A 25,127-nucleotide genomic window follows, 5' to 3' on the forward strand; every position below is an offset into this window, starting at 1 on the left:
TTTCTGATCTACAGAAGAGAGGTAGCACAGGATGCAGTGTGCTGATTGCTAGGGGACCATGATGGTGTTTTAGACAAGGAAATCACTCGGAAGAAGACATACCATGCCACAGAGAGAACCTGTATTGTGATCATCAACATTTACTGTTACTGGGATCTCAGTAGAGGAAGTGGACATAACAACAGTACCAGGTGCACCTTGGAACTGTGACAAGTGTGAATTTGAGCACTAATGCTAGCCCCTCACAGAGCTCCTTCCAGACAGGAAGGGGCCTTCAGGAACAAGTTCAGTGTAATATAAATACATTTTTTAAAAAAAAATCACCAAAACGACCAGACAGTGTGCTAGCACATCTTTTAGAAAAGTAGAATGTCTTGTGTAGTCTTCAGACCATTTTACTCTAAAAGCAGAATTTTTACTAGTGATGCTTTTCTTCTGGAACATAGGGACTTGCTGGTTCCTGAGCAACGGCGGCTTTTTGCCTCATGCCGGCTATGCAGAAGGCCTGATGGACTGAACAGTTCTCCCAGCCGGGAAACAGAACAATGCAGGCTTAGTACCTGGCTTATGAGCAAGAATCATGAAGAAAATGCTTCATTTTTCATAGTCCCGTGTCACATCCTGTCACATAACCCAGGATGTACTGGGTAAGATGACCATCGCACTCTCTGTATGCAGAAGACCAACAATTTACTCTTGGAGTGTAACCCTCTGTTTTCAAGCCAAAGCAGTGCACCAAGAAAAAACAGAAATTCGGGCCTTCTGAGAACCACCTGTGGGTGCACTAATTTACCACTGACTTCACTGGTACTTGCTGTAACGCGTCTACGAATGTGAGCTTAACCAAACCCTCAGGCCATATCTAAATTAGAATAGCGTGATATTAAAGGAAAGTGCTTGCCAACATATTTTAATAGTTGTAACTCAGACATAGGTTTAGGCAATTCTAAAGAAGCTGATCAGAAACAAGTTTTATAAAACTATACCACAAGCATGTGAAAAAGACAATCGTTGCATACAAGCACTTGAACCTTAACTTTAGGTAGCCCTGCACAGACTGCTCTGGCATGGCTTAATGCCACAGGTGGCATTTCAGCACTTTGCCAAAGCCCTGGCACCATATTCCAGAAGTGCAGGGGGCACTGACCATTGCCCCTCAAACCCAACAACCACAGCTCACACACCATGCAACCTGATGGTGACCTGATCGTGTGTGATACAGGTTCGCATGTGACTAGCCCAGGATAAACCACAGGCCTCCCCTAAATGCTGCCCTTGAGAACCGCACAAGTTTTGGGGAGCAAAACTAAGCCCCCTGCCCCGTGCTCAGCACCAGGGGAGACAGGGGGGGAAGGCACCCAAAGAGACTGGGGGAGAGGGGAAAGCGACATCCCTGCTGATGGGATGCAGTGAAGGGTGAATAAAGGTTTTTAAATGTGGCTGTCACTTACTTGTCCAGAATGAAGTAGAGATCAAAGGCACCGTGGCAGGAGCGCTGCTCTTCTTGCTCTTCCTCCTCCTCGGGCCGGGCGCAGGAGGTTAGGCTCCCGCTGGCCAGCAAGAAGCAGCACAAAAACGCCGCTTTCTCCACGCCGCTCCTGCAACTCGCCATCTTTTCTCTTCCTTAATTCTTCCTCCTCCCCCAGTCTCCCTCTGGCTGCCGACCTTACAGTCTCTTCGGAAGCGCCGAGGGAGGAGAAAAAAAATAAAATTAAAAAAAAAAAAAATAAAACCCACAAAAAAACAACCTCCCCACCACTAACCAGGATCTCAGCTCAGCCCCGCGGGCTCAGGACAGCCCTGCCCGCTGGCTCAGGGCTGGCGGCTAAGCCTGGCCGGAGGGTCCCCAGAGCCCCGTCCCCAGAGCCCCGTCCCCATGCCCCGGCGCCTGCCCGCAGCAGCTCAGCCCCGGTCCCGCAGGGCGCGGAGCGGCTCCCTGCGCAAGGGCAGGCAGGAAGGGGTAGAGGGAGGAGAGCGGCGGGGGGAGACAGGATCTTATGGGGGAAAGCTGAACCGGGACTTTCCTGTTCCGGGATGCCAAGCGGGGAAAGGCTGCTGCGAGCGGAGGGACCGGGGGAAGGGAGGGAGGGAGGGGAGAGCCTCCCGTCCCGTCCCGTCCCGTCCCGTCCTATCGTGACCCCTCCCGGGCTGCTCCGGGGGGAGGGGGACAGTGGGGAGAGGGGGACCAGGTCGCTGTAGAGGCGATGGGCATCATTGCAAAAACCTGGGAGAAAGTGGGGGCGTAGGGGGGGCAGGTCGTGGTGCGGGCACATGTGCGAAATTGAGTTGCAAGGGGCGAGGGTAATTGCAAAGTTTCTTGCCTGGGGAGGGGCGAAAGGACGGCGTTTTCACGCCTGTCTTATGTCACAGCAAATTGCGTCGTTGTTGTGGTAGAAAACGGAGTTTGCTCTCACTGCGTCCAGCAGGCAATGAGTAACGCTGAGACGAAAATCTCTCGATGGGGGCAGCAGAATCCCACCCGCCTGCCACCCGCAGGGCACAAAGCGCTGCCCCGAAGAGCTACCCTAGCTCATCTGGATGCTGCCTCCAAATTTTGCATAAATTTTGCTCTGTGCCGGGCCGTGTCCCCACGCACCCATCGGTCCCTTTCCTCCACACCCGACACATGGGCGTGGACGCGGCTCGCCCCCGCCGCCCCGAGCCCCTGCCCCGTAGCAGCCCCTGGTTTTCAGCCGCTCTCCTGCTTAAAATCCTGCGCGGCTCGAGGACGAGCGCATGGCTCGAGCTAACCACTTGAAAAGTTTTTCTGTGCGCCGGCCAGCTCAGACCCAGCGATTACTTAGATCATGGAGAAATCCAAGAAACCCACATCCTCCCTGGTGACATTCACCAAAAATGAGCAATCGGCTGCTGGGCAGCAGGAATCCCCCGTCCTCCAGCTCCGCCTCGACGGTGCCCACTAGCGTCGGCAGCCTGCGCCTTCCCGCAGCCGCTCCGCCCCACCGGCCCCTTGTCCCGGGCAGGTCTTGATAACCCCGCGGTTGGCGCTGCCCGCTGGTTATCGCGACTGATGCTGGGGGCCCCGCTAGCTCTCGGCCGTCCCCGCAGAGCCACCGCGGGAGCTGCGGGTGTCTTGCGGCCGTCCCCGCAGAGCCACCGCCGAGCTTCCCAGCCTGGCGTCCTCACCGGGGCGGCTTGGGGACGGCCCGGGACGAATTCTGCAGCACAGGCACCAGGCACGGAACGGGAACGAGTCTCGCTACGTCTGCTCACCCCCTTCTCACTCCTTCTGTAGCTATTTGCGCAAAAGCCGCGCAAACGTGAGCGCTTGCGGCACGAACTACAGTGGGAATTGCCCGTCCCGGTGTGCCGAGATGCTTTCCCGGCCCGGTCCTGGGGGAGATGGGGCCGGCAGCGCCCCGGTCCTGGCGGGAGGCTCGGCGCTGCCCGTGCTCGGCCCCGGGGTATGCGCGGCCCCGGTCCCAGCCCCGTTATAACGCGCACCGAGCCTGGAGGTGCCTCGCCCCGTTACCAGTGTGAGATTACTCCCTAATTGTAGCGAAAATCCGCCCTTTCAAAAGCATTAAAGGCTTGACGTTTCTTTTCTCCGATACAAGCCAATATTCAGATTACATGGACACTAATCAAATAACCCGGGCTATTCCCTTTGTCAACATGCTCATAAGAATCTTCTGCCAGGCGTTAAAGGCATTTATAGGGAACGACATCTTTCAAAAGCGATGTTGCTTAGTCCGGATTTAGGAAATATTTGATTATGACAAGACGTTTGATGGTTATATTTTACGTACCAGCTGTGCCATAAATTGTTTCATACCTCAAAGAAATTCCTAATTTTGTTTCCTGCGAGTGCTTTCTATGAAGCAGGGATTTCCATTTCTAGCCATCCTTACCAATACCTGCAGCTCCCCGAACACCGCGATAATAAACCAAAAGCGGTGTCAGGCGCCGCCGGGGAAGGCTTTGGAAGATTTTTCCACCCCCCCCCCCCCCCCCCCCCCCCCCAACTTTAAAAGAAACTCCTCTTTTTAAAGTACCGCTACAAGGGGAAATCCCCTCCACCTCCCGAGCCCCCCTCCCCGCTGCACTTCGCGGCCGCTCCCGGGACCGCCTCTGCATCGGGGGGGCTCCGCGCCCCTCGGGGGCCGTCGGGGGTCCCTTGGGGAGGCTTTTGGGGGGGCGAGGGTGGTTAAGGGGGGGTCGGGGCGCCGCGGTGGGCGTTATCCTGGGCGGGGAGCGGCGGAGGGGGAGGAGGAGGAAGCCGCCGTGCGGGGGGCGCAGGGGGGGCGGATCGGGACCGGCCGCGTTGCCGCCGGCAGAGCGAGGGCAGCGCCCGGCGGAGCGGGGGGCTCCGAGCCGTCCCTCCCGGCCGGGCAGAGGGTAAGGGCGGCGGAGTGCGGGGAGGGCGGCTCCGGGGGTCCGAGACCCCTGGAGGGGTTCCCTGGGGCGTGGAGAGGGCGCAGGGGCGATGGGGCTGGGGGTGATGGAGCCGCCGTGCTGCAGCCCCTCCTTGGGTACCCCCAGGGATTCCTCCTGGCGAGCATCCCCTCGAGCATCCCTTGTCCTTTTTACTGCTCCCCTCGTTCGCCCGGCTCCCATGGGTGGCCAGGGCGATCGCGGCCGATCGGTACTCGGGGTCTGGGCGCTTTGGAGAAATTGGTGAAGTTTCTTCGCAATACCTCGCGTCGTTATTCTGTATTTGTATCGGGTATAACGAGATGCGTGCTCCTCTGCAGAAATTCCTTAGTGGGTCAGTAAGTTGGGAACTGCTGTTGTTGTCACTTGGAAATGTCACATTTGGGCTTTACGTTAGCAAATCCTGCCATGAAAAGGTTTCTGTAGGATTGAAGCCTGATACCAGTGGGTGAAGCCTCTTCATGTCTTCATTCTGTGATCAGACAGGAACTAGTTGTAGGAAACGTCAATGAAAACTTGGTGGAGGACATCATTTTTAAGCAAATCTGTATTTTCAGTAGAGTTGCTCTTAAATGAAAAGTGGTCGCACTCATGTATTGAATTCGGGAATTTAGAAAGGATTGCTCAGGAGCTCAAAAGCTTTTCAGGCTTTTGAAAATGTCGAATTTAGTGCTCGACAGCTCTTGGTACCATTTGTTAAATACAGTCGGTACCACAGAGAGAGGGGTTTACTTAGGCAATAGGAAGACAGGGGTATTAAATTCAGTATTTTTTTAAATATGTAAAAGTAGAATAAATCACAAGTAGTTTTTTTGAGAAAGCACATTTATTCAGAATTTAAGCATCCTCCAGTATTTTGAAGCAAAGTAGAGCTGCCGTATAGAACTCTATGGAAATATCGTCTTACAGGAGAAAAAAAAAGCTCTATAGCCATAGAAATATTGATGTAAAGTCAAAATATTACCTCAGCTTCTACTACCTAAATGTAAGATAACCAGATAAGAAAAAACAACAATAAATTCTTTGTAAGAAATTATATATTATATGGAAGATTTGGCAGAATTGCATTTTTTTTTCTATGTCCATAATGCGGTGAACCAGTATGATTTTCCTCCAGTACATGTTACTTGAAAATGCTATTAATAAACACCAGCCAAATAACAAAGTATTTAATTGGGAAACAAATTATTTTAGATCAGAACTTCTTTAATTTACAAAATTCACTTTTGATTACAAGGTTTCTTTGCTTTACTGTAGTATAAAATAAGTTGTTTATGTTGTTCCCCGCAATTTCACATTATAGATCAGTTATTGGCTGTTAGTGGAGTAGACATTATGTAGTAAATTTAGAATTAATGTAAATAACATTAAAGTAAGTGACTGTTACTTAGTACAGTTGAAGTAATCTCCAGTATTAACCATGTGAAAATGACTATTTGTAGTTTAAAATTTTTTTCTTCATATGCAAATGATAAATATGCAAAATTGCAAAAGATCATATAGCTGTATGTGCATATATGTACGGTTGTGAATGCATGTGTATTTATGTGTAGACATATGTGCACACAAATATATTAGTTTCTTGTCAAAAAGGAGGTGTTTGAACAAATATCACTTTTTTTTTTTTTTTTTTTTTTTTTTAAATCAAGAGCTATCAAAAATAAATAGTATGAGTGTTAAATGAAAACAAGCCTTACACTTCTTGAACATCAATCAGATACAGTCATTTCTCTGAATTTGAAAAACGAAGGTATTAATTCGAACTATATGAAGAGAGAAGAGGAACAATCTGTGACTATTTTCACAAGTTACACATTTTGTTTCAGTCTGATTGTGTGTGATTTGGTCTGATTGTGTTTGGGTTGTGGTTGGCTGTTTGGCTTCTTTTCTCAGTTTCCTCTGGCTGCAGATAAGGAATGGAGGTTTTGCCTGCAAGGATGCCTGTGTGAAGGAAGAGATGCACAGGTCTGTGTGAGAACAAATGTGGTAGCACACATTTCCATGGTTGGTGCCTGTGTCTTTCCTATTTAGATGAAACAGACAAGGATTTGCCATGCATATGTGTGGCAAGTAACTTGCAGCCTGTTGTAAGTTACAGCCTGTTGACAGAGGAAGGTTTGTTCAGTCGCCTTCTCTTCCCATGAAATGTGAATTCCCATGAAATGACTTTGCTGCTGTAAGATGTTTGTTTGTTGTGTGCTCTTATTGTGTGTGTGGGGGGGGGGGGGGGGGGGCAGAAGTAGAGGCATTTTTGCATCTGTTTGCTCTCCCTTCCTGGTTGTTCCTTGTAAAATTGAAATTTCCTGTGACATTTTGGGGTAGTATGTCTATTGCTGAACACTGAACAATGCCAGAGCAGCTGGGGCAGAATCCAGACCAAGCCTCTGAGATGACCACTGGCACAATTCAGATCTGGAATACAAAATACTGTGTGCTCTGAACTGAAATATATCCATACAGTGTGCTGAATGTACTATGTGGCTGAAATGATGCATATTCATTACATGTATAGTACAGTAATCCTCAAATGTGTCTCAAGAGCCACAGCGTGCTCCCAGTATCCCACAGGAATCCCTTTTTTAGGTCCTAGGCCTTGAAACTTCAAAAACAGAAGTGGTGGATAAAGATAATGCTTCCACCACATGGATGATCTGTACGCTAGCAAAGAGTCAGCCCTTCAGTACAGAGCCCTGTGCACAGAAATTAAGTCTTTAACAGCCAGCAGACTACGGATAGTCAGCTCCCCTTTGTCTGCAGGTGGGTTGTCTGACTTGTGAATGGCTTGTACAAGGCAGTACCATCCACCAGGGTCTGTTAAATCAGATGAAGTGCCAGACAGAATGAATAATTCTGCCTCTGGGGCCAACCCAACTAGAAAGGAGTATTGACATTTTATGCATCATGGAGCTAAACTCCTAGATGCAGTTTTTCTGAACATGGGTTAGCAGAAGATCAACATATTTCATGTTTTCTAATTAGGATATTATGATATTTACTACTGCTTTCTGTCCAGCCTGAAATATCAAGAACTCTGCTAGTTTTTGTGGTTTGTTTGTGGGTTGGTTTGTTAGATTTTTATTTTTATTTTTTAATTTCTTGTATGTGGGAGGTATGGAGGTATGGAGGGAGCAGAGGCCTTAGCGGCTCTGTGTGCGGTCACTCCTGTTCTACCAGATTTAATACCTCCCATTCACAACAAGGTCTGTTAGATCAAGGAAGGCTCCACTGGAGCTGTGCTGATATCATTCCATCACACATCCCAGCAAATCAATATTAGTGAGGCTTTTCTGCTATGTGGGATAGTCCATTCCACTTCTGCCTGCCCTTATCCTGCTCTGGAGGATAGTGGCAGCAGACGTAGGTGTTCAGTGTGGAAAGTGCCAAAGTGCACAGGGAAGTTTGGCATGGAGCTCCCATTTGAAAGTCACTTGGGTTAAGATACATGCCTGTCCTGGAACTTGTCCAAATCTCAGTTATTTCCTCACCAGATTAGCTCTGACACTGAATCTGAGACATTTCATTCCTGGGCTTCAGGTAGAGTGGAAATTACATCCCTGTAGTCTTGTGAGAAAAGTTCTGCCCCTTCTGCAGAAAGGCATGTCTGCAGGGCAGCTGCCATGCATCAGGGGAGATCCCACTACAGCTTTCCTCAGAGAAAAAACAAAAAACAAAAAAAACAAACAAACAAAAAAACAACAGACAAAGCAAGAAAAAAAGAAATAAAAACTGGAATCTTATCTTTTAAAATGTACTTCCAATTGGCTCCTGTACTTCAGAAGACTTGCTTCAGGCCGTTGTAGAGCTTTAGATATTTACTCATTTCTAAACAGGGATTTTTGCTCTGTCTTCTTCGTTATTCCCATTGAAGTTTGAGAGATTGTTCATAATAAAAAGATTTGGCAGCTTCATGATTCACTAGGCTGGGTATCCAGCCAAGATATAATGATGGCTCATCAAGAGCTGTCAGTTTATATTGCATGTACTGTGGATTTCAGGTGATGGAAGACAGTCTGAAGACCACAGAGCCTTAAAATACTAAGATTCGGAGAACTGTTCCTTGAAGATACTGTGACAATAAAACAGCAAAATTGTGAGCACCCCATAAACTTGGAGGTGTCTGACTCAATAAAAACTTCCAGATTGGACCAGCACTCAAGAAAGGACCAACCTGGAAGCTCAACATAGATATCAGGCTCTTCACTCAGAGCTGCCTTATGATCTTTTCAGGGGATGTGAAATTTCCCTATTTCTACCCCTTATTATTCAGGGCTTGTCAAGCCAGAGTTCTGCAGCTGCTGTGCAGAAAGGCATGATGAAAGGATGCTGAAGCCAGCTGAAATGCCAAGGGAAGACCATTTTCATGCACCAGGCTAGTTCAGCCCCAATTTTATTCCGCTGTCATCTGCAGCCAGCAAATTCCTCCCTGGTGCATAATTGTATTTCCTTCTGCTTTTCCCCTGATGCCTGGCTCAGGCACGTTGCAGGGACTGAGCTGTCCCAGGAGCACAGGGTATGTGCTCAGAGCAGAGGAGCCAAGAAGAGCTGCTCACAGTATGGCCCAGTGTAGCCCTGAATAAGAAAAACATTCTGGTCTTCACAGGTTTCATCATTAGCATTTTGTTTATCAGTGCTAATTAGACTGCTCTTAACACATGAATTGGAAGTGGTACATTGGCAGTAAGGGGCCTTCTTCGAATCAGCTGACCCCATATCTCTATGCAGAATCATTGCTGGAATATAAATTTGCCATGTGTGAAAGTGGAAGGATGAAAGAGGATACTTAGAACTCAGGAATTCAAGGAATACTGTCCATGGGCTATTTCTAGAAGATGGGCAGGATGGTGAGCTTGAGCTCAGCACTTTGTGCAGCCCACCTGGGCTGGGAAAGACATGGCTGTATCCACCTGTCCTCTCCACATCTCCTTGTGCAGTTTTCTTCTGCCATGTACATGAGCTTTTCAGCTGCAAAGGTATGAAGGAACCACTTCAGACCCCAAAGGAAAGGCTCCCAGACCTGTGCCCAGGCTGAAGCACAGATGCTCTATCTTGCAGCATCAGTGAGCAAAAGGAAATGGCCTGCTTAGACCTTCTGTGCTTTAAGAGGACCTTTTCAGCTTGTAAGTTAGTGGATTTAAGAAGCAGGTTGCAGTTTGTTCCAGCATTTGTCTTGGGGTGTTTGGAATTACTTATTTTATCTTTCAAAACAAGAATTCTTTCATTTCTTTGATTTCCTGCCAGTTTCCTCCAGTTCCAGTTTTGATTCTTCTCCTTTGCAGTTCACAGCATGAACAGAAAAAGAAAACTTTGCACAGAAGGAAAGCAAATGTATAAAACCCAAGAAGCAGATTTTCTCACTTTTCCATCTCCGATTCCCTTGGAATTCCCTTCATGTGTTAAGAAGCCTTAGTTCCTTATAACAACAGAGAATAATAAATACGGCAGACAGAAGCACTCTGTCTGCATCAGCTCAATTCCCTTAATATCTGTAGTTTATTGTGCATGACACTGCTTGTCTGATCATGGCTTCCTCAGACCGACAGACCCCTAATTGAAATCAAAGGCAGTTTTGGCAGTAGCCACAGGAATGCCATGGCATGGAGTCCCAGGTTATGTGCCTCAGGGAGAACATTGTCACACTTTTGAGTTGAGAGGAGTAAGTTCAAAGGTGAAGGGAATGATGGTTCCAGTATTTAATTTATATTTTATTTATTTATGTTTCAGTCATGTTGACATGGCAAATGCTGTTCAAGTTAATCCCTACTCTGGAGAAAGGCCAGAGTAAATGTAAAAATGTCTGGGGAGACTGGGATGATGCTTCCCCAGGTCAAATACAGTCAAATTACAGTAGTTTTTGTGAGTAACTTCTGGAGTTTTTTTTTTTTTTTTTTTTTTTTTTTTTTTTTTTTTTTTTTTTTTTTCCAAAGTAGGGAATTGTTTTGAAAGGGATATCACTATATACAAATTATGCCACAGTTGAAATGGAGTGTGAAAGTGAAAATGAAGAAGCTATTGAAAGTTATTTTTATCAAATTCAGAGAATCAGTTTTTATTATCTCCTTCCATTTATGATTGTGAAGAGCTGGACTAGCTAAACAAGTTCTGGTTGAAAAGTTTCCTCACTTTGCAAAAGTGGTTCAGTTGTTTCCATTACACTTCCAAAGTTGGTGATAATATTAAGCAAGGCTACCGGTGCTTTTATGACCACCATGAAGAAAAGAGTGATGCCACAGCTCAACATTGTCACCGTGGCAAGGAGAATTGGGCTGAGTCCTACGAAAGTAGGCGAGAGGGGAGTCCGTGTTCAAATTGGTGTTTCTGCACTTGGGTTTTTCCAGGCATTTCTTAGAAGAGCTTGCAGTGACATCTGAAGGCCATATAGCAGAAAATCAGGGATCTGAAAATCTGCTCATGACTGTTCCTATGAGCTTCTTTCGCTTCTCCTCCCTAGAAATATATTTTTGTCACAAGGTGAGGGAGCTACCTAAATATTTTCAGGGAAGGCACAAGTTGTAATCTGATTAGTACAAGTGGGATGACATGCAAGTGCTAGGAAATGGACAGAGAGAAAGGATATCTACAAGGTTCCAGCTTGGAAGAGCATTCAGGAAAATGGAAAATGGCTGCTAAACATTTCAGCAATGGAGCTATTTCTTAATATGCATGGGAGACTGTTAAACAATCAACTGGGAAAGATATATGCAGAACAGCCCCAGCATTGGGAAAGTTTGTGTTTTTTTGGTGAATGTTTTTGAAACAAACAGACTCCCATGCTTCCCACCCAGCAGCCAGGCAGTCACGGCTCCTACCCACCAGCTCAGTGGTTGGAGGCAGGCAGCTGAGGGTGGGGAGCAGAAACTTAATAACGCCACTCAGGTGGTGAAGCACTGGTCCAACCTTGGTCATCACAACTGTGTGACAACTCCACCGCACTCTTCCCTGCTAAGCGCAAACTTACAGACAAGCTAAATTGTTTCCTACACTGTTACAAAGCATGCTAATTCCAGTGGGGTGAGCAGTCTTCTTGAAGAAGCACAGGAAAATGCCCAGAATGGGTCTTAGTAAGGGAGAGCTGAAAGGAGATTGTGTTTTAACCAGGCAGCTCTATTAACTGGATTAATACAGCGTGGGTTCACAGAGGTCTTCTGAAGACATAAAAAGGAATAAGCCAAAACATTGGAGCTGTATCTTCAAAGCAAATTACTAGAAACACCTGCTAAATCACAATGAAACTTGGCAGGAAGAAAGGGTGTAAATCCTTCAGATTACAATAAAGAAAACCAGCCTAAAGTTTCATAGTTGACTTTGCAGGGGCACAGATTTGATATAGATTACCCCAAAAACATCAGGTTGAACCCTTTTCAGTAGCAATTTGTGTGCTGCTTCTGGAAGCAAGCAGGCTGGGATCAAGTGCTGTGAGTACCATCTATTTTGTGTGCTTTTTGATGAAATATCCACAACATAATCCATAGGAAGTTGCCTGCCTATAGGTACTGGTGGTTTGACAGATCTGTCAAACTCCTCAGAAATACAGATGCAAAATCCATGACTCAGGGACATGGTATATGTGTATCAGATACTCTCTAGGGGATGAAGAGTCCATTAAACATCAAGATCCTAAACTCATCCATATGAAGAATTCACATCTGTGACAGATAGAATATGGAGAGTACCCATCGTCTAGCAGGTGATCTGACTCTAATGTGCTACTAATGCACTATAAATATTCAGTTTATTTCACCCTTTCAGAGACATGTGTGTGGGTGAGCCCAGAGGAATAGGAACTGCTTATGCAGAACATGCATGAGAACAGCAGGGTTATGTTGCATGAGGGAGAATGTGTCTCTAGGAGGCAATGGCACTCATAGCATTGGCTGTTTGAGGCAAGCATGTCATTGTACAATACAGAGCTGAAGTTATGACCTTCACAAAGAGGCTTATGACAAGAGTTCTGTAAACTTGCCAAATAATAGAAGAGGGGTGAATTAGTCAGATGTACAAGGCAGCTAGCAAAGCTGTGTGAAATCAAAGTGCGGAATAATTATTGCTTCTCAAAGCAATGTTAGCCAAAATGCGGAAATCAGTAACATAAGACAAGTGCAATTTTGGTGTAGTACATCTTCACCTATACATTAAATGAATTTGCATCAAGTCCTCTTGATGAGCACAGTAAAGCAAAAAGAGGGGTGGTTGCCTTGCTGACACCATCCCACTCCTTTGCGTAATGTCTCAGCACCTCTCTTCAGGATGGGGTTCTCTTCAGATGCACCACCAGGTAGGTTGATACCCTCCAAAGCAGGTGGAAATCAGACTCATTTAAAATGCTTTTTTTTTAGGAGGACACTAACTGTCACTGTTCTGACACTGAAATCAAAGGAAGGTGCTGGAGATGTCACTCTGAGCAAAAGACCCCTCTGAGCAAAAGACCCACCTTTCCCTGTTACAGTTTTTTATTTCTTTAATGAAAAGAGTTAACACAAGCTACTGTCTCCTGCATTTCCACTGGAAAAATCATTGTTTTGATATCACCCATGAAGCTGAGAAATCTATAAAAGGAATAAAAGCACAGAGAAAACTTGTAATGCTTGTCCTGATGGCACGTGAAAACACTGATGAGCATTTCTAGGTCACTGAAAAGAAGATGATTACAACTGTATCTGCTTAAGTACTGGAGTGAGGTAAGAGAAGGACACCTAGCTTATTAAGGGACAGAGGTGGTGATGTTTGAGGAATGTATTACGATAAAAGACAGGAATTATGCTCCAATTAATCCATCAGTGGGAACTACATAGATCCAAGTGCTTTGAGGTACAAATACACCAGCTGGGGGGGATAGCTGAATACTCCATAAGAGGTGTAGGTAGGAATGATAGGAAGTTGAGCTAAGGAAATGAAGGTCTGATACCAGCCTCAGAAGTTCCTGTCATTCTAGGAGAAAGTAAAAAATCAGTTAGGTGAAGTCTTGGAGAATTCACCGTTATGATCATTTTCTCTATCCTTTGCTCCCTTTGAAGAATGTGAGCAATTCGCCTACTTCAGTCTGTCAAATAAAAACGCCAGTCATTCTAATGTACCTTTTTCATTTCTCATTAGGACTCCAGCTGTAGGTTTTTAACGATTATAACCTTCTTTAGACTCTGAGTACTGTTGGCAAAGGTGTGAAATTTGCATTGGGACTGTGTTCGGAATTATATAAGAGCTCCTGTCCTGCTGTCACTTTGTCTTGGGACACCATGTTATACTGAGATGTTTCACTAGATGGTGCATTCGACAAATTATTTGAAGAGATTGATCTTCCCTTGCTGAAAGCTTCTGATGCAAGGCTTACCATAACAAGCCTTTTTGCTCTCTATATGTGGTACATCCTCTTCACAACTTTCTACAAAGTTGACCCTGCTGTGCAAAAGAGGAATGTGACCGTTGCTGTCACCTGGGGGATTTTTTTTTTTTTTTTTTGTCCATCACAAGTCTTTGACTAATTCATAAGTCACTTAGCAACTAGCAAAGAATCATGGCATATTGAGTTCAAGGGACTCTTAACTTTGGAAAGAGGAAAGTTGTGTTGGTCAGAAAATATCTGATACTCCTTATTAGGTTCCATTTCCCCCATCTCATCAATCTAGGATAATTAAATGGAACTGAAGATGTGCATATAATGTTTTATTTGCTCCCAGAAGGGAGGATTAGCCTGAAGGCAGCCCTGTGGGACAGTGAGGACAGGCAGAGGTTCCCACATCCAGAGAATTAATCCGTGCCTTTCTCCTTGGATGCATGGAAGCCCTTCTGTCCTCAGGATTTGGGGCAAGGGCATGGGCGGCACATCAAGCAGCGCACACCTTGCCAGGAGCTGCTGACACTTTCACCAAGGAGCTCAGAAAAGCTGCCCGGGTTGGAGGCGTGTGCTGCGCTTGTGTCCTGGGAGCTGGCGGTTTCACATCCATCTTGCAGGTAGCAAAGCCAGAGTGGAGCAATGGTGCTAAAGCTTGCCCGGCGCCTCTCTGCCTTTTCCCTTTCTTTGGGACGTGTATTATGGCAGAAATCACTAGGTGGTGCTGTTACACATAAATCTTGCGCTTTTTCTTGATACCTTCACATTTTCAGTCTTTGGAGAAATGGTTCTGGTAAGATTTGGGTGTGTGAAGCTCTTTGAAAGTTGCTGAAACAGGGGAAGGTAGCAGGCAGCAGTAGCTGGTTGGAAGGGGGTGTAGATTCTTTGGACCCTGGTATTGGTGCTTTGGCTGGGATTTCTGGAGGAAGGGAAGAGATTTACTCCACACAGGCAGCAACACATCCTCTTCCTAAAAGTGTGTGTGCTCAAATTCAACATCTTTGTCTCCTTCCCCATCACAAATTCAGCTTTGAGGGCCCTCAAAGGAACCAGGAGATTCTGTTTCCTCTGCAGGGACACCAGTGTAGCCAAGGCACAATGCTCTCCTGGTTTACATGGAGACATTCAGATGAATTTCACAGAAAGGGGAATCTCAGTGAGAGGATTTGCCTTCTAAGGTCATGAGTGGATAAATAAAATAATGTTAGAAAAGATTAGGAATTTTAGATTTTTTTTTTTTCTTCTTCTGATGCTTTGGAACTTCTATTTTTTTTTTTTTGTATTATTTAAAACAAACAAACAAACAAAAACCTTGAATGTTTCCATTTATTAAAAATTAATATAGTTTAAATGGAAACACGTGCATATGAATGTGTTGATGTGCTTATTTAGGTAGATACTATATATTGGCCAAATGTACACATACAAGACATCATTTTGTTCTCATAGCAATAGTAACTTCAGCAGATTATTGGGAAACCAGGCAATGAAACTCATCAGTAACAGAAAGCAGAGACCCCCACCTGATACTTTTTTGTTTGTTTGTTTGTTTTCCTTTTGCCTCCTGCTCTTTGTCTTGCTTGTCTTTTTTAGGCCTTCTTCCATCAGAAGCTTGCAACGTTCTGTATACATAACAATACATTTCAATATTTCCAGGGTAGGGACTTAGACTTGACTACCAAGAGGAAATTATTCTGAATTAAATACACTGATTTAGAAACTGATTTAGTTAAATCAGTGCAACTCTCCTGAGCGCTTCATATCACTTCAGTTTAAGTCATGAGTCAGTGAATAACAAATCAATTCTGTTGGCAGAGAGTAAGAAAGATTAGGCTGGATCTTCAGCCCTTCTATCTCAGTATTTATTAGGTTAAGGACTCTTCAGGGCTTGTTGCTGTTCTCTTTAATTTTCTCTGCCTAATGGACCAGATCCATCTCTTGATGGCGTAAATGAGGGTTTTTCCATGACCTCCAGCTGGGAGCTGGAGATGGCAATAACTTTATTAAAAACCTAGAGAAGCTTAGAATGACAAATAACTCAAAACTGCCTCCTTGCTGTGTACACAGTTCTCAGACTGAGGCTCATAATGCAGAAATTGCCTCTGCTCTGAAAAATATAATGTCCTACATTCAGTGCAAGAGAATTCAGTCCGTAAGCATACCAATCTCTCCTAACATTGTGCTGAGAGTATCACCATGCAAAGAGTCATAATCTGATTCAATTTTCCCAACAACAGCTAACAGCTAAAATCTCACATACACTCTGAGATAGGATGAAAATAATCCCTGTGTCAATCTACAAAGATTTTGTGCATTCAGGCTGAATAGGCTTGGGACTCAGGCTGTTCCTGGTTTTGTGTCTGCTTAACCAGAGCATAGACTGATGTTACACTTACAAAGTACAAAGTGTGGCTTTTTCAAAACCTATTTGGTAAAGCATCTTCTTTTTTGTTGTTCTCTTTCTGCATTTTTCTTTGCACTTCTACAGACTACTAAATAAGAAAGTTATCTGAGAATATGCTGAACAATAATATTCTGAGTCCCACTAATTGAAAAATTTGCTTACTGTTACCAAGGTTTCTTACTGCTGGCTGTAGAGAGTACAGTGCAGAAACAGTTGAGCTCTTGGATGGTCTCACTAGTCCAGAAAAGAGTAACTGAGTTTTTTACAAATCTAATGTTTTAATTTATTGCAAAGTCTTTTTTCTCTTTCAGAACTGGATGGTAATAAAGCTCTACCCTGTGTAACAGTGTTCTGACATACTCTTACAATTCACCTACAGTTAGTTACTAGAAGTCTTTATATTGTAAATAGTGATGCCCCCTTCCATTTTCACCTGTGTTACAAGTGTGATTTCTTGCTCATTTTACAGGTTTATGATGGAACTCACATCTTTGCCTAAATTCCTGTGGACAAATGACAATAAACTTCTGCATCACCATTTTCCGGACATACTGGCTACTGTTCACACCACACAAGACATTCCTGAAGAAGCTGTTTTTGGACCATGTATGCTCCAGAACACCCTAGTGGACACCGTAGCTTTTATTGCCCTCAAGTGTTCTGATAGACGGAACATCCATTACGTATTCAAGGTAGGAGAATGCAGCATTTAATGCAAGTCATCTCAGACAGGGTCACACCATCTCTCAGACAGTGGCTATGTCAGGGGGGAGATTTTTGTTCTGTTTAGCAAAACTAACAGCTCCTCCAAAAGGGAGAAGTAGCCAGCGTGTTTCTGATTATGAGCTGTAGACTGGGGGGACCTCAGTGAAAATTGGTTCCTTTGCAGAAAGAATACAAAGTTCCACTTCTGTGCTGACTATTGATGACTTGGCTTTTAAGTTTAATCCAGAAAGGAGTTCTATATTTTTTTCTCTCTTCCCCTTGGGGACCCTAATTTGAGCTTCTTGGTCCATTTTGTATGCTTGGGCAAAGACAATGGCCACCACTGGCACAGGTGGTTCTTCCCAGCCAGCCATTTACCCCAGCAAAGCAAACCTGCCACTTATAAAGCTGTCCTTCTCACTGAGTTCCTCTGAGCCTTACAGCCTCTCATGGGGTTAGCCTCCTGGATCCAAGGAACAGCCTTATCCTCACCCTTCTCCTCCGGCTCCTGTCAAGGAAGCCAGACCATGGCCATTACACAGCTCTGACTGAGCCTGTTGGGCAGTAAAGCCCCTCCCTCAAAATGGATGCAAAAGATTCATCTGAGGGATTTCCATCCCAGGAAGAGGGTGGACTTGCATTACTTGTAGTGTCTCTGCATGCGTGGAAAAACTGAAGCAGGCTCATTCTTGCAGTTGAGTGCACCCAGGTCTTCTGTTCTGCCCTCTATTTCTCCCCACCTCCTTCAAACTCTCTCAGCTCCTTCCCTGCAGGCCTGGTTCCTGGAGGAGCTGTGTCCCCTTTGACTTTGCTTAGAGCTCCGGGTGGGTGCTTGGTATTTCTGAAACACAGAAACTAATAAATGACAGCCTCTGTCAAAGCTATTAGTTGCAACCACTGTGTGTGTGGGTGGGTGTGCTTGTGTTGCTGTCAGACTTTTGGATTTCTCAATCATTGTTAATTACCATGGCGTTTAGAGAGAACCAGTTACAGGGCATGCTAATTTATTTTCTCTCTTACAATAATTAACTCTTATACTAATGCCCCCTTAATGTTTTATTCTTTTATTCAAGCTCCTACCGTGGTCATACTTTTCATGGTAGGTAATAGTCAGACTGAGCTAAACACAGAGAAAGAAAACCAAAATACTGTTTCTGATACAAAACACCAATGAATGGCTGCCCTGCAATTAGTGGAAAACAAAGAGCTATACATTGCTTGGGGTGAAATTTGGATCATACTTGTCATTAGACATTTTTCATTTCCAAATTTCTTCCTTTCAAAACAATGACTTAGTGCTTCAAAAATTAGTTGAGGCTTTTTATGTGTATAAGTGTTGCCCTTGATCGCCCTGTGTTTCAGCCTCCGAGCTATGAAACTCTTCCCCATCCTTCAAATACTGCCGAGGACATAGATATGCTGTGGTAAACACCAAGGAAAAAAACTATAAATAAATGAATCATTCCCCATTCAAAGCAAATGCAATCAATTAAATAAGATGGGAGCCACACACTGAATGAGGAAGATAAAACCAAATGTTTTACAGTTATATTATTTCCAGAGCATGGTCAACCTGTGACTAAATGACTCAGGAGTCCTGTGGAGAAAGGCATTTATGTGACTGAGGACTATGTTGTAACATGTACACAGAGGGAGATTTAATTTGAGCAGTAGGCTTAATATTATGTTTTTAACTTTTGAGTGCCTGACCTTCCAACCTAAGTAAATTTTTTAAATTAAGCTGTTTGGTGTTTCTGAATACACACATACTGAAAGTAAATCAACCCCTCACCACACGCAGAAGTAATTTAATGAAAAGTATTAATCAAATGAGTTTTTGTCTGTTTGCATACCCTGAAATGAATTTAAGCCATTTATCAAGGGCAGAAAGGGAAATACATCATTTTATTTCCGAAAAATGAAAGCGATAATATAAGTGCTTCCTAGTTGCAGAAGTTGTCTCCTTGGGATGTTGACTCAAATAACCAAAATTATTCCTAATTTACCCCTCTCCTGACACGTCCCATTTTCCCATGGGATTGAGACTCCTACTTACAGAGGAGCACGCCATCTGTACCTCTGAGATCTACACCCGACACAGTCTCAGGAGACAACCGGCATCAGCAGAGGACAGCACCTTGCCATGAGGGGGCCGGAGATGGGCCAAGGGACCAGCCCTGGCACTGCTGGCCCAGAGCAGTTCATGTGAAGAAAGGTGTCCCTTTCTGGTCCCACTCAGTGCTCCCAGAGCTCTCAGCACTCACACTGGGGAAGCCTTTTCCCTCCCATGACTTTGGGTTTGATCACAGCTGTGTGTGAATTGCACTCACAGTTTTGGCATGGGCTCTGTGTGATGCAGAAAACAGGCTTCTTCTTGAATTTTATGGAAATCTATTTGGGGTCGTGGGACTTGAAGCTTCTCTTTTTTTGTGTCCTGTCTCACAGGTAGATGTTACGTCTGTGCACAGTCCTACAGGGCTGCCTTGGATGAGACTTGTACAAGCAGCTGCCAATAGCAAGGAGCAAAACTTGGAAGCTTACTTAGAAAACAGTCAGTTATATTATCGCTCTACCAGGAAAATCAACAAAAATGAGGAGCTGCTTGTCTGGTATGATGAGGAGCTTTCCAGCCTCTTGGGTTTCAATGAGATAAAAGCTCAAAGTCCCCCAAATGGTAAGTACCAGACCAATGGTTCTGCGGGGGTCACTGAGGACTGAAGTGAGTCTGCAACTTCTTTAGTATGGGTGATCCTGAAATTCAGTAAATAAAACCAGTCTAAATCCTTAGCAGTCAGCTAAGAAAAGAGACGTTCTCTTATGGGGATTGAGCTGGAGGCATACAGTGAGAAGAAATTTGTAGTTCTCTATACCATTTTAGTTGTTACTTGCCAGCAGAGGACAGTGCACTAGGGAGCAGTGCTGAGGTTTTCAAGCTGTGCAACGGACGTCTATGCACCTGACTATCTTGGACTCCTAAAAGCCTAAAATATCAGTTGGAAATATGACTTTAAAATAAAAATATGCCTTTAAAATAGCAATTTTATCTAATACAAACATGGCTGGAGAGTCTAAATGAAAGTATTTCTTCAAGAAGCACATGGAGGTAAATACAAGTGAACCATTTTCCATAACAGCAAGGGACCTGACTCTGCACTGGCATTAACTTTATCATGTAGAGTCTTGTATGATGTAAGAGATGTTTCTGGGTTTGTTTTTTTGTTTGTTTGTGTCAACAGCAGGGTCAGGATCTGCATCCATCCATGATTCTGACTTTGCAAAACTCATAATTTATTGTCTGTTTCTTCAGAGCTGAGATGCCAAGAATGCAACCGAGTCTTTAAATGTGAGCATTCGTATCTCTCCCACATCCGCTTCCTATGTGTCCCAGAGAAGAGCGCTCTGCTATGGAGAAACTTCCAGGATGGCAAGACTGAAAAAGCCAACTTAGTGGACCAGACCACAAATTTCCACAGCCTGGCAAGGGATCTCGAGGTCAAAATGACAGCTTGTAAAGATGATGCCAATGGTCTCACAGGAGAAAAGAGAGCAAAATTAGAAGAGGCTGAGAACAACAGGAGCAGGAAAACAGTGTTGTTGGAGAAAACAAATAACCTGAGTGAGGGACATAACTGTGGGGGCAAGGAAGAGGTTGGGGGAGAGCATGCACTGGCAGGTTCTTTCTGGAAGTCTAGTTCAGGGAGGCAAACAGCTAGGAAGGATGCTTTTGAGCAGAAGCAGAGTGCTTTCACTGAGGTCAGGAGGGTGAAAGAGAAGATGAGGAATGAGAGACCCAAGGAATCAGAAGAGGAGGATGACACGGTCCCAGCTGGTAAGGAACAGGTATCAAAGGAAGTGTTGCTGAACTCCTCTGGCAGTGCATTCTCCTTTGTGTGGCCCACCAGAGCCAGAGGAGAACAGAAGAGTGCTTTCAGCAAGCCCAGTAAATGCCTACCAGAAAGAGCTGCAATAAATTCTTCTCATCCTATGAGTGAATCACCAAAGAGCCTGGGGGAGCTGTCTGGCTTCATTGCCACCACAGACATCATGTGCTGCAGCACCCTTCTCAATTCCAAGTTCTTTGTCAGTGATTTGTGTAATGCTCAGATGCTGCAGACTAGCATCACTCAGAGCAATGTTTTCCCATATACCTCAGAACTGTGGCCCAAACAAGCAGGAGGACAGTTACAAAACACAAGCACCTCCTCCTCCTCCTCCTCCTTGACTCTTCTTCCTCCTACCTTCACGTCATTTGGAGTGGCTGCCCAGAACTGGTGTGCCAAATGCAACTTGTCCTTTCGCATGACATCTGATTTAGTCTTCCACATGCGGTCACATCACAAAAAAGAATACTCTTCAACTGAATCCCAGAGCAAGAGGAGACGAGAGGAGAAGCTAACATGTCCAATTTGTCACGAGTACTTCCGAGAACGCCATCATTTATCCCGGCACATGACCTCTCACAATTAGAGCTGTACAGACAGATCTCACCAAGGGACTGGGCAGGTTGGGTAAAGAAGGGAAACATTATTCAATTGTATCAATTTCTTTTTGCAGTTACATTAATTTCTTACAGAAGATCACTTTACAGTAATCTTTGCAAAAAAATATGAAATGTTTACAAAAGTCTGAGTGGGTTGTAACATCTGAAAACTCAGCCTAGCCCTTGTCAATCTATTTTTGAGGAAATAAAGTAGTGAAATGAATGCACATGCAGTATTAATTTGCAAAGAGTTGGGAACAAAGGTATCATTTTGCAGATAGTTTGCTTTGCTTGTATCTGATTTGCTGGTGCAGTACAATGTAAATACAGAAGTAACACACTCTACTGAATGTGGAATCTTTAAACACTAAAAAAAAAAAAGTGTTTATATGCTTAAAGAAAATAAGTTACTTTTCCTAGCAGCTTTGGTGGACTCCCTCCTTTGTGCTAGCTGAATTTGCACTGTTATCAGATTCATCTCACTGTCTCCTTGGCTTTGGAAGGGACTACTTAAAATTAAGACTCTACCTGAAAATAGTGGTTGTCAAAAAGTGACCAATACACAGCCAAAGAGGATGTGAGTTGTAAATCAGTACATCTGAGCTCAGTTCTATGCTCTGCCGCTTTTGAAATATCTTACACAAAACCAAATCAAGATGGATCTGCATCAAAATATGACCTGTTGTCAACACGATCATGTAGACAGGGAGCACAAATTCTTCCCTGAGGTGTGCTTGCAAAATCTGTGTGACTTTGGTAGGCATATAGATTGGATAGCGGCAGAGTTTGGCCTGTGGTTTTCAGTTTTTGGATATACTAAAGAAAGTAGCTGGGAATTCTGAGTTACTGCTATCTACTGATAGACAGTAGATTGTTGTTACTGCAGCTCATCTAATTAGCCTTTCATTACTTTCTAAATCCACTTAGGGACTTGCTCTTGATAGCTTATGACAACATGTTATTCAAGTGAGCATAAATGTCTCTCTTGAATGGGATTGTTTAAGGCTGTGTCCTGTTTTTGTGGCCTGTCTCTGAGCCTCATCTGCAGTTATTCCCTTTCAGATAGAGAATTGTTAAAAACCGCTTATTTCCCAGATAAGAGTACCCCTGAGATTTGTATAGGACATTGCAATATTCTCATTATTATTTAACTTCATGCTGATGATACAGTCCAGCCTTTGCAGCACACTGGACAGAAGTTTTTGAGGTCCCATCATCGCTTATGTTGATAATACAAGTATCAGACTTCCAAGGGACAAGAGACAGCCCTAGAGTCTTAGACTGTCAACTGGGATCAACATATTACCCTCATTGTCATCTCGTGGGAGATTTCTCTAAGTCAGAGACCATATTCTTACCAGTATAGTGCTGTTTATTATTAATACATGGCTGTTTCCAGTTAGCATAAACATTTGACTTATTGTAGGCCAGCCACTGGCTGTGCACTCCAGCTTTATTTTCCCAACATAAAGTGATTAAACCTTTACATTATGCCTTTGAGTTTAGAGGACATAAATTGAGACTGGAGGTCTGGTTGGACTGTAACACAGCCTTCCCAGGTCAGTGGTGGAACGTCTTTCATTGGAGTCATTAAAAACCAAAGTGAACAAAAGCTTTGAAACACGCAGCACAGGGAACAACCTTGCATTGAGTAGGGGATGATGTGGTTTCCTCCTAATCTTTCCATCTCTATTTTGTGTCCAATAACATTTACTGTGTAAGGAATATATTTATGGCAAGGTTTTACGGGCCAAATTTCACTCCATCTGGTTTTATCTGGGTGCCAGCCAGTTTACTGTGAAGTCAGTGTCCATAAAGTGTAATAAAGGACTCCATGGTGTAACTGCATTCATATGTGGTTAGGGTTATAGTTCCCATTAGTAGTTTAGGCCAGATTGTGATCTCACTTATTCCAGTGCAAATCCAGAATAATTCCATGTTGCTACTCCTGATTTACATCAATAATATTCAGATCAGTCTGGCCCTGTATGAATAAGACTAAAGATATTTTTTTCATACCATTACTGCCAAATATTCTCCTCTGTGCTTTCTATAAGATGCTGTTTTCTTAACAGTTGTATGTTAGAAACTTGGCTTCAGATTTCTTCTGGAAACAGACAGGCGCAGCTATGTAATGCTTCCCTGTATTAAGTTGGTGCATTGCTTCAACACTGTCTACTCCAAGGGCCTGTTTTTCCAGTGTGCTACACTTGGTTATCATGTAGGTCAGAATGAAGCAGTATCTAACTGGCTACATGGTTTCACTGATTTTGTGTTGGTGTAAGTGATACTGAGAAAGTGCGGAAAACCAGCCACTGACAAAAAGCTGCTAAATCTCCAGAATTCTTCCAATGGTGTGTTAGATCTACATCTTCAGAGCTCTCATTCATAATTAAACTTCATTCTAAGGGCTTAAGTAAGCAGCAAAACTATGGGGAGAGATAGCTTTCCTTTATATCATGAAGTTGTTTTCTATGGTGAAAGAAAAAAACAACAATAACAACAACAACAACAACAAAAAACAAACTCACAAAAAAAGACCTCTAATCCAGTTTCTTTGTGGGCATATCTCAGCCACATCAACTTAGATACTGTGATGACAAACCCTGTATAAATGCCTTCTGTGCATAGAAAGGCGAGAGAACCAGTTATGAAGAGTGTCAGAGCTGATTTAAAATACAAAAATGAAGAGAAGAGGTTTTTAACCAGCTTTCCCTCTGACATTGTCCTTATCTCCTCCAGTTGCAGGAGCAGCATGGATTATGCTAGCATGTAAAGACTGGGGGGTTTCCTCTTGCAAAACAGAAATCCCACTACAGGGAAGTGTGTGCTATACTGTCCTTAGCCCTCTTCAAATGGCCAATGGCACAAAGATTGAGTGAACAAGTTGCTTTTCACACTGACAACTACAGTGTTTTGTGAACTAAGACCTGTTTACACGCACTACTGTCCAGTATCACATTCTGTTGCCACCTACACCTGTGCTGACATCAGAGCAAAATAGTATCGGTGCCAACAGAATCAGACCTTGATTCCCTGTGTGTGAAATAAGCTTTTGTGCAAAGCCCCTCATGCAGTCGGGGGGAATGTCTTTTATGTGTCTCATGTTTAACTGAGTGTCTCATCTAAGTTGGGTTACATAAACCCTTGGACTTAGCCAAAATTTCGGGAGATTTTATTTCCTTATATGAAAATATTCATATTAAAGCTGAGTGAACCAAGGTAGCACAGGCTAAAGGAAGCCCAACGAGACAAAGAAAAACAAACTTCCTGTAACTGAGTCATTCTGGAAGCTTTTTTTCCTTATGTCTGGAAGTCTGAACATTTAAATTGGTGTGCATGAAAGGAAATCCTGCTGGAAGAAAGGCACTCCACTAGGTGTTCTTGAAGAAATGAAGGGACTTAAGGAATTCATGAAGGACTGCATCCAGTCTCAGCGCAATACTGTGGTTTTACAGCAGGGATCTGTGTCGTTTTTATGACTAGATATACCTGGAGGAAAAAAAAATGAAGATATGTTTCTCTATCAAAACCACACTCAGATTTTTGAAGAGTATGCATGTGCTTGTTTTTAGGAGTAAATTTTCACTAATTCCTTAGATACAGTCTGTGGGCTCCCTACAGACCACAGTTTGAAAATCACTGGACTAGGGCAGTTTTCGTGGTGTGATCAGGAAAGACTGCATTAGAAGCACTCTCCAGAGAGCAAGAATGCACCATTCTGTAGGAAAAAAAAAAAAAAAAAAAAAAGAAAGAAAGCTGGCTGCCATTTCTTGGTTGAAGTCCTGTGAACTCTAAAAGGAGAAGGATCATGCTGC

General features: G+C 44.0%; 2 protein-coding genes across 7 annotated transcripts in view; one reads left to right on the plus strand and one right to left on the minus strand.

Moving 5' to 3' along the window:
- The window catches only part of ANTXRL (ANTXR like), a 55,250-nt gene extending 53,201 nt beyond the window's left edge, over window positions 1-2,049 (minus strand). The window contains exon 1 of the mRNA XM_035330007.1: window positions 1,452-2,049. Coding sequence (XP_035185898.1) covers window positions 1,452-1,612 — 161 coding nt within the window. The 5' untranslated portion in view covers window positions 1,613-2,049. The remainder of the gene's footprint in view (window positions 1-1,451) is intronic.
- Window positions 2,050-4,251: 2,202 nt separating this feature from the next.
- Window positions 4,252-25,047, plus strand: ZNF488 (zinc finger protein 488). 6 transcript variants are annotated; one of them, XM_035330248.1, is made up of 4 exons: window positions 4,252-4,359; window positions 16,594-16,816; window positions 19,275-19,503; window positions 20,137-25,047. In XM_035330248.1, exons 2-4 carry the CDS (start codon window positions 16,598-16,600, stop codon window positions 21,294-21,296), a joined length of 1,608 nt encoding a protein of 535 aa, XP_035186139.1. In that variant the 5' UTR covers window positions 4,252-4,359; window positions 16,594-16,597; the 3' UTR covers window positions 21,297-25,047. The 6 variants fall into 6 exon arrangements, with proteins under 6 accessions (XP_035186139.1, XP_035186142.1, XP_035186138.1 ...); XM_035330251.1 differs by lacking the exon at window positions 4,252-4,359 and adding an exon at window positions 4,614-4,638; XM_035330247.1 differs by lacking the exon at window positions 4,252-4,359 and adding an exon at window positions 4,683-4,729.
- The last annotated feature ends 80 nt before the right edge of the window (window positions 25,048-25,127 follow it).

Source organism: Oxyura jamaicensis, chromosome 6, assembly GCF_011077185.1.
Source record: "Oxyura jamaicensis isolate SHBP4307 breed ruddy duck chromosome 6, BPBGC_Ojam_1.0, whole genome shotgun sequence".
Classification (NCBI taxonomy): Eukaryota; Metazoa; Chordata; class Aves; order Anseriformes; family Anatidae; genus Oxyura; species Oxyura jamaicensis.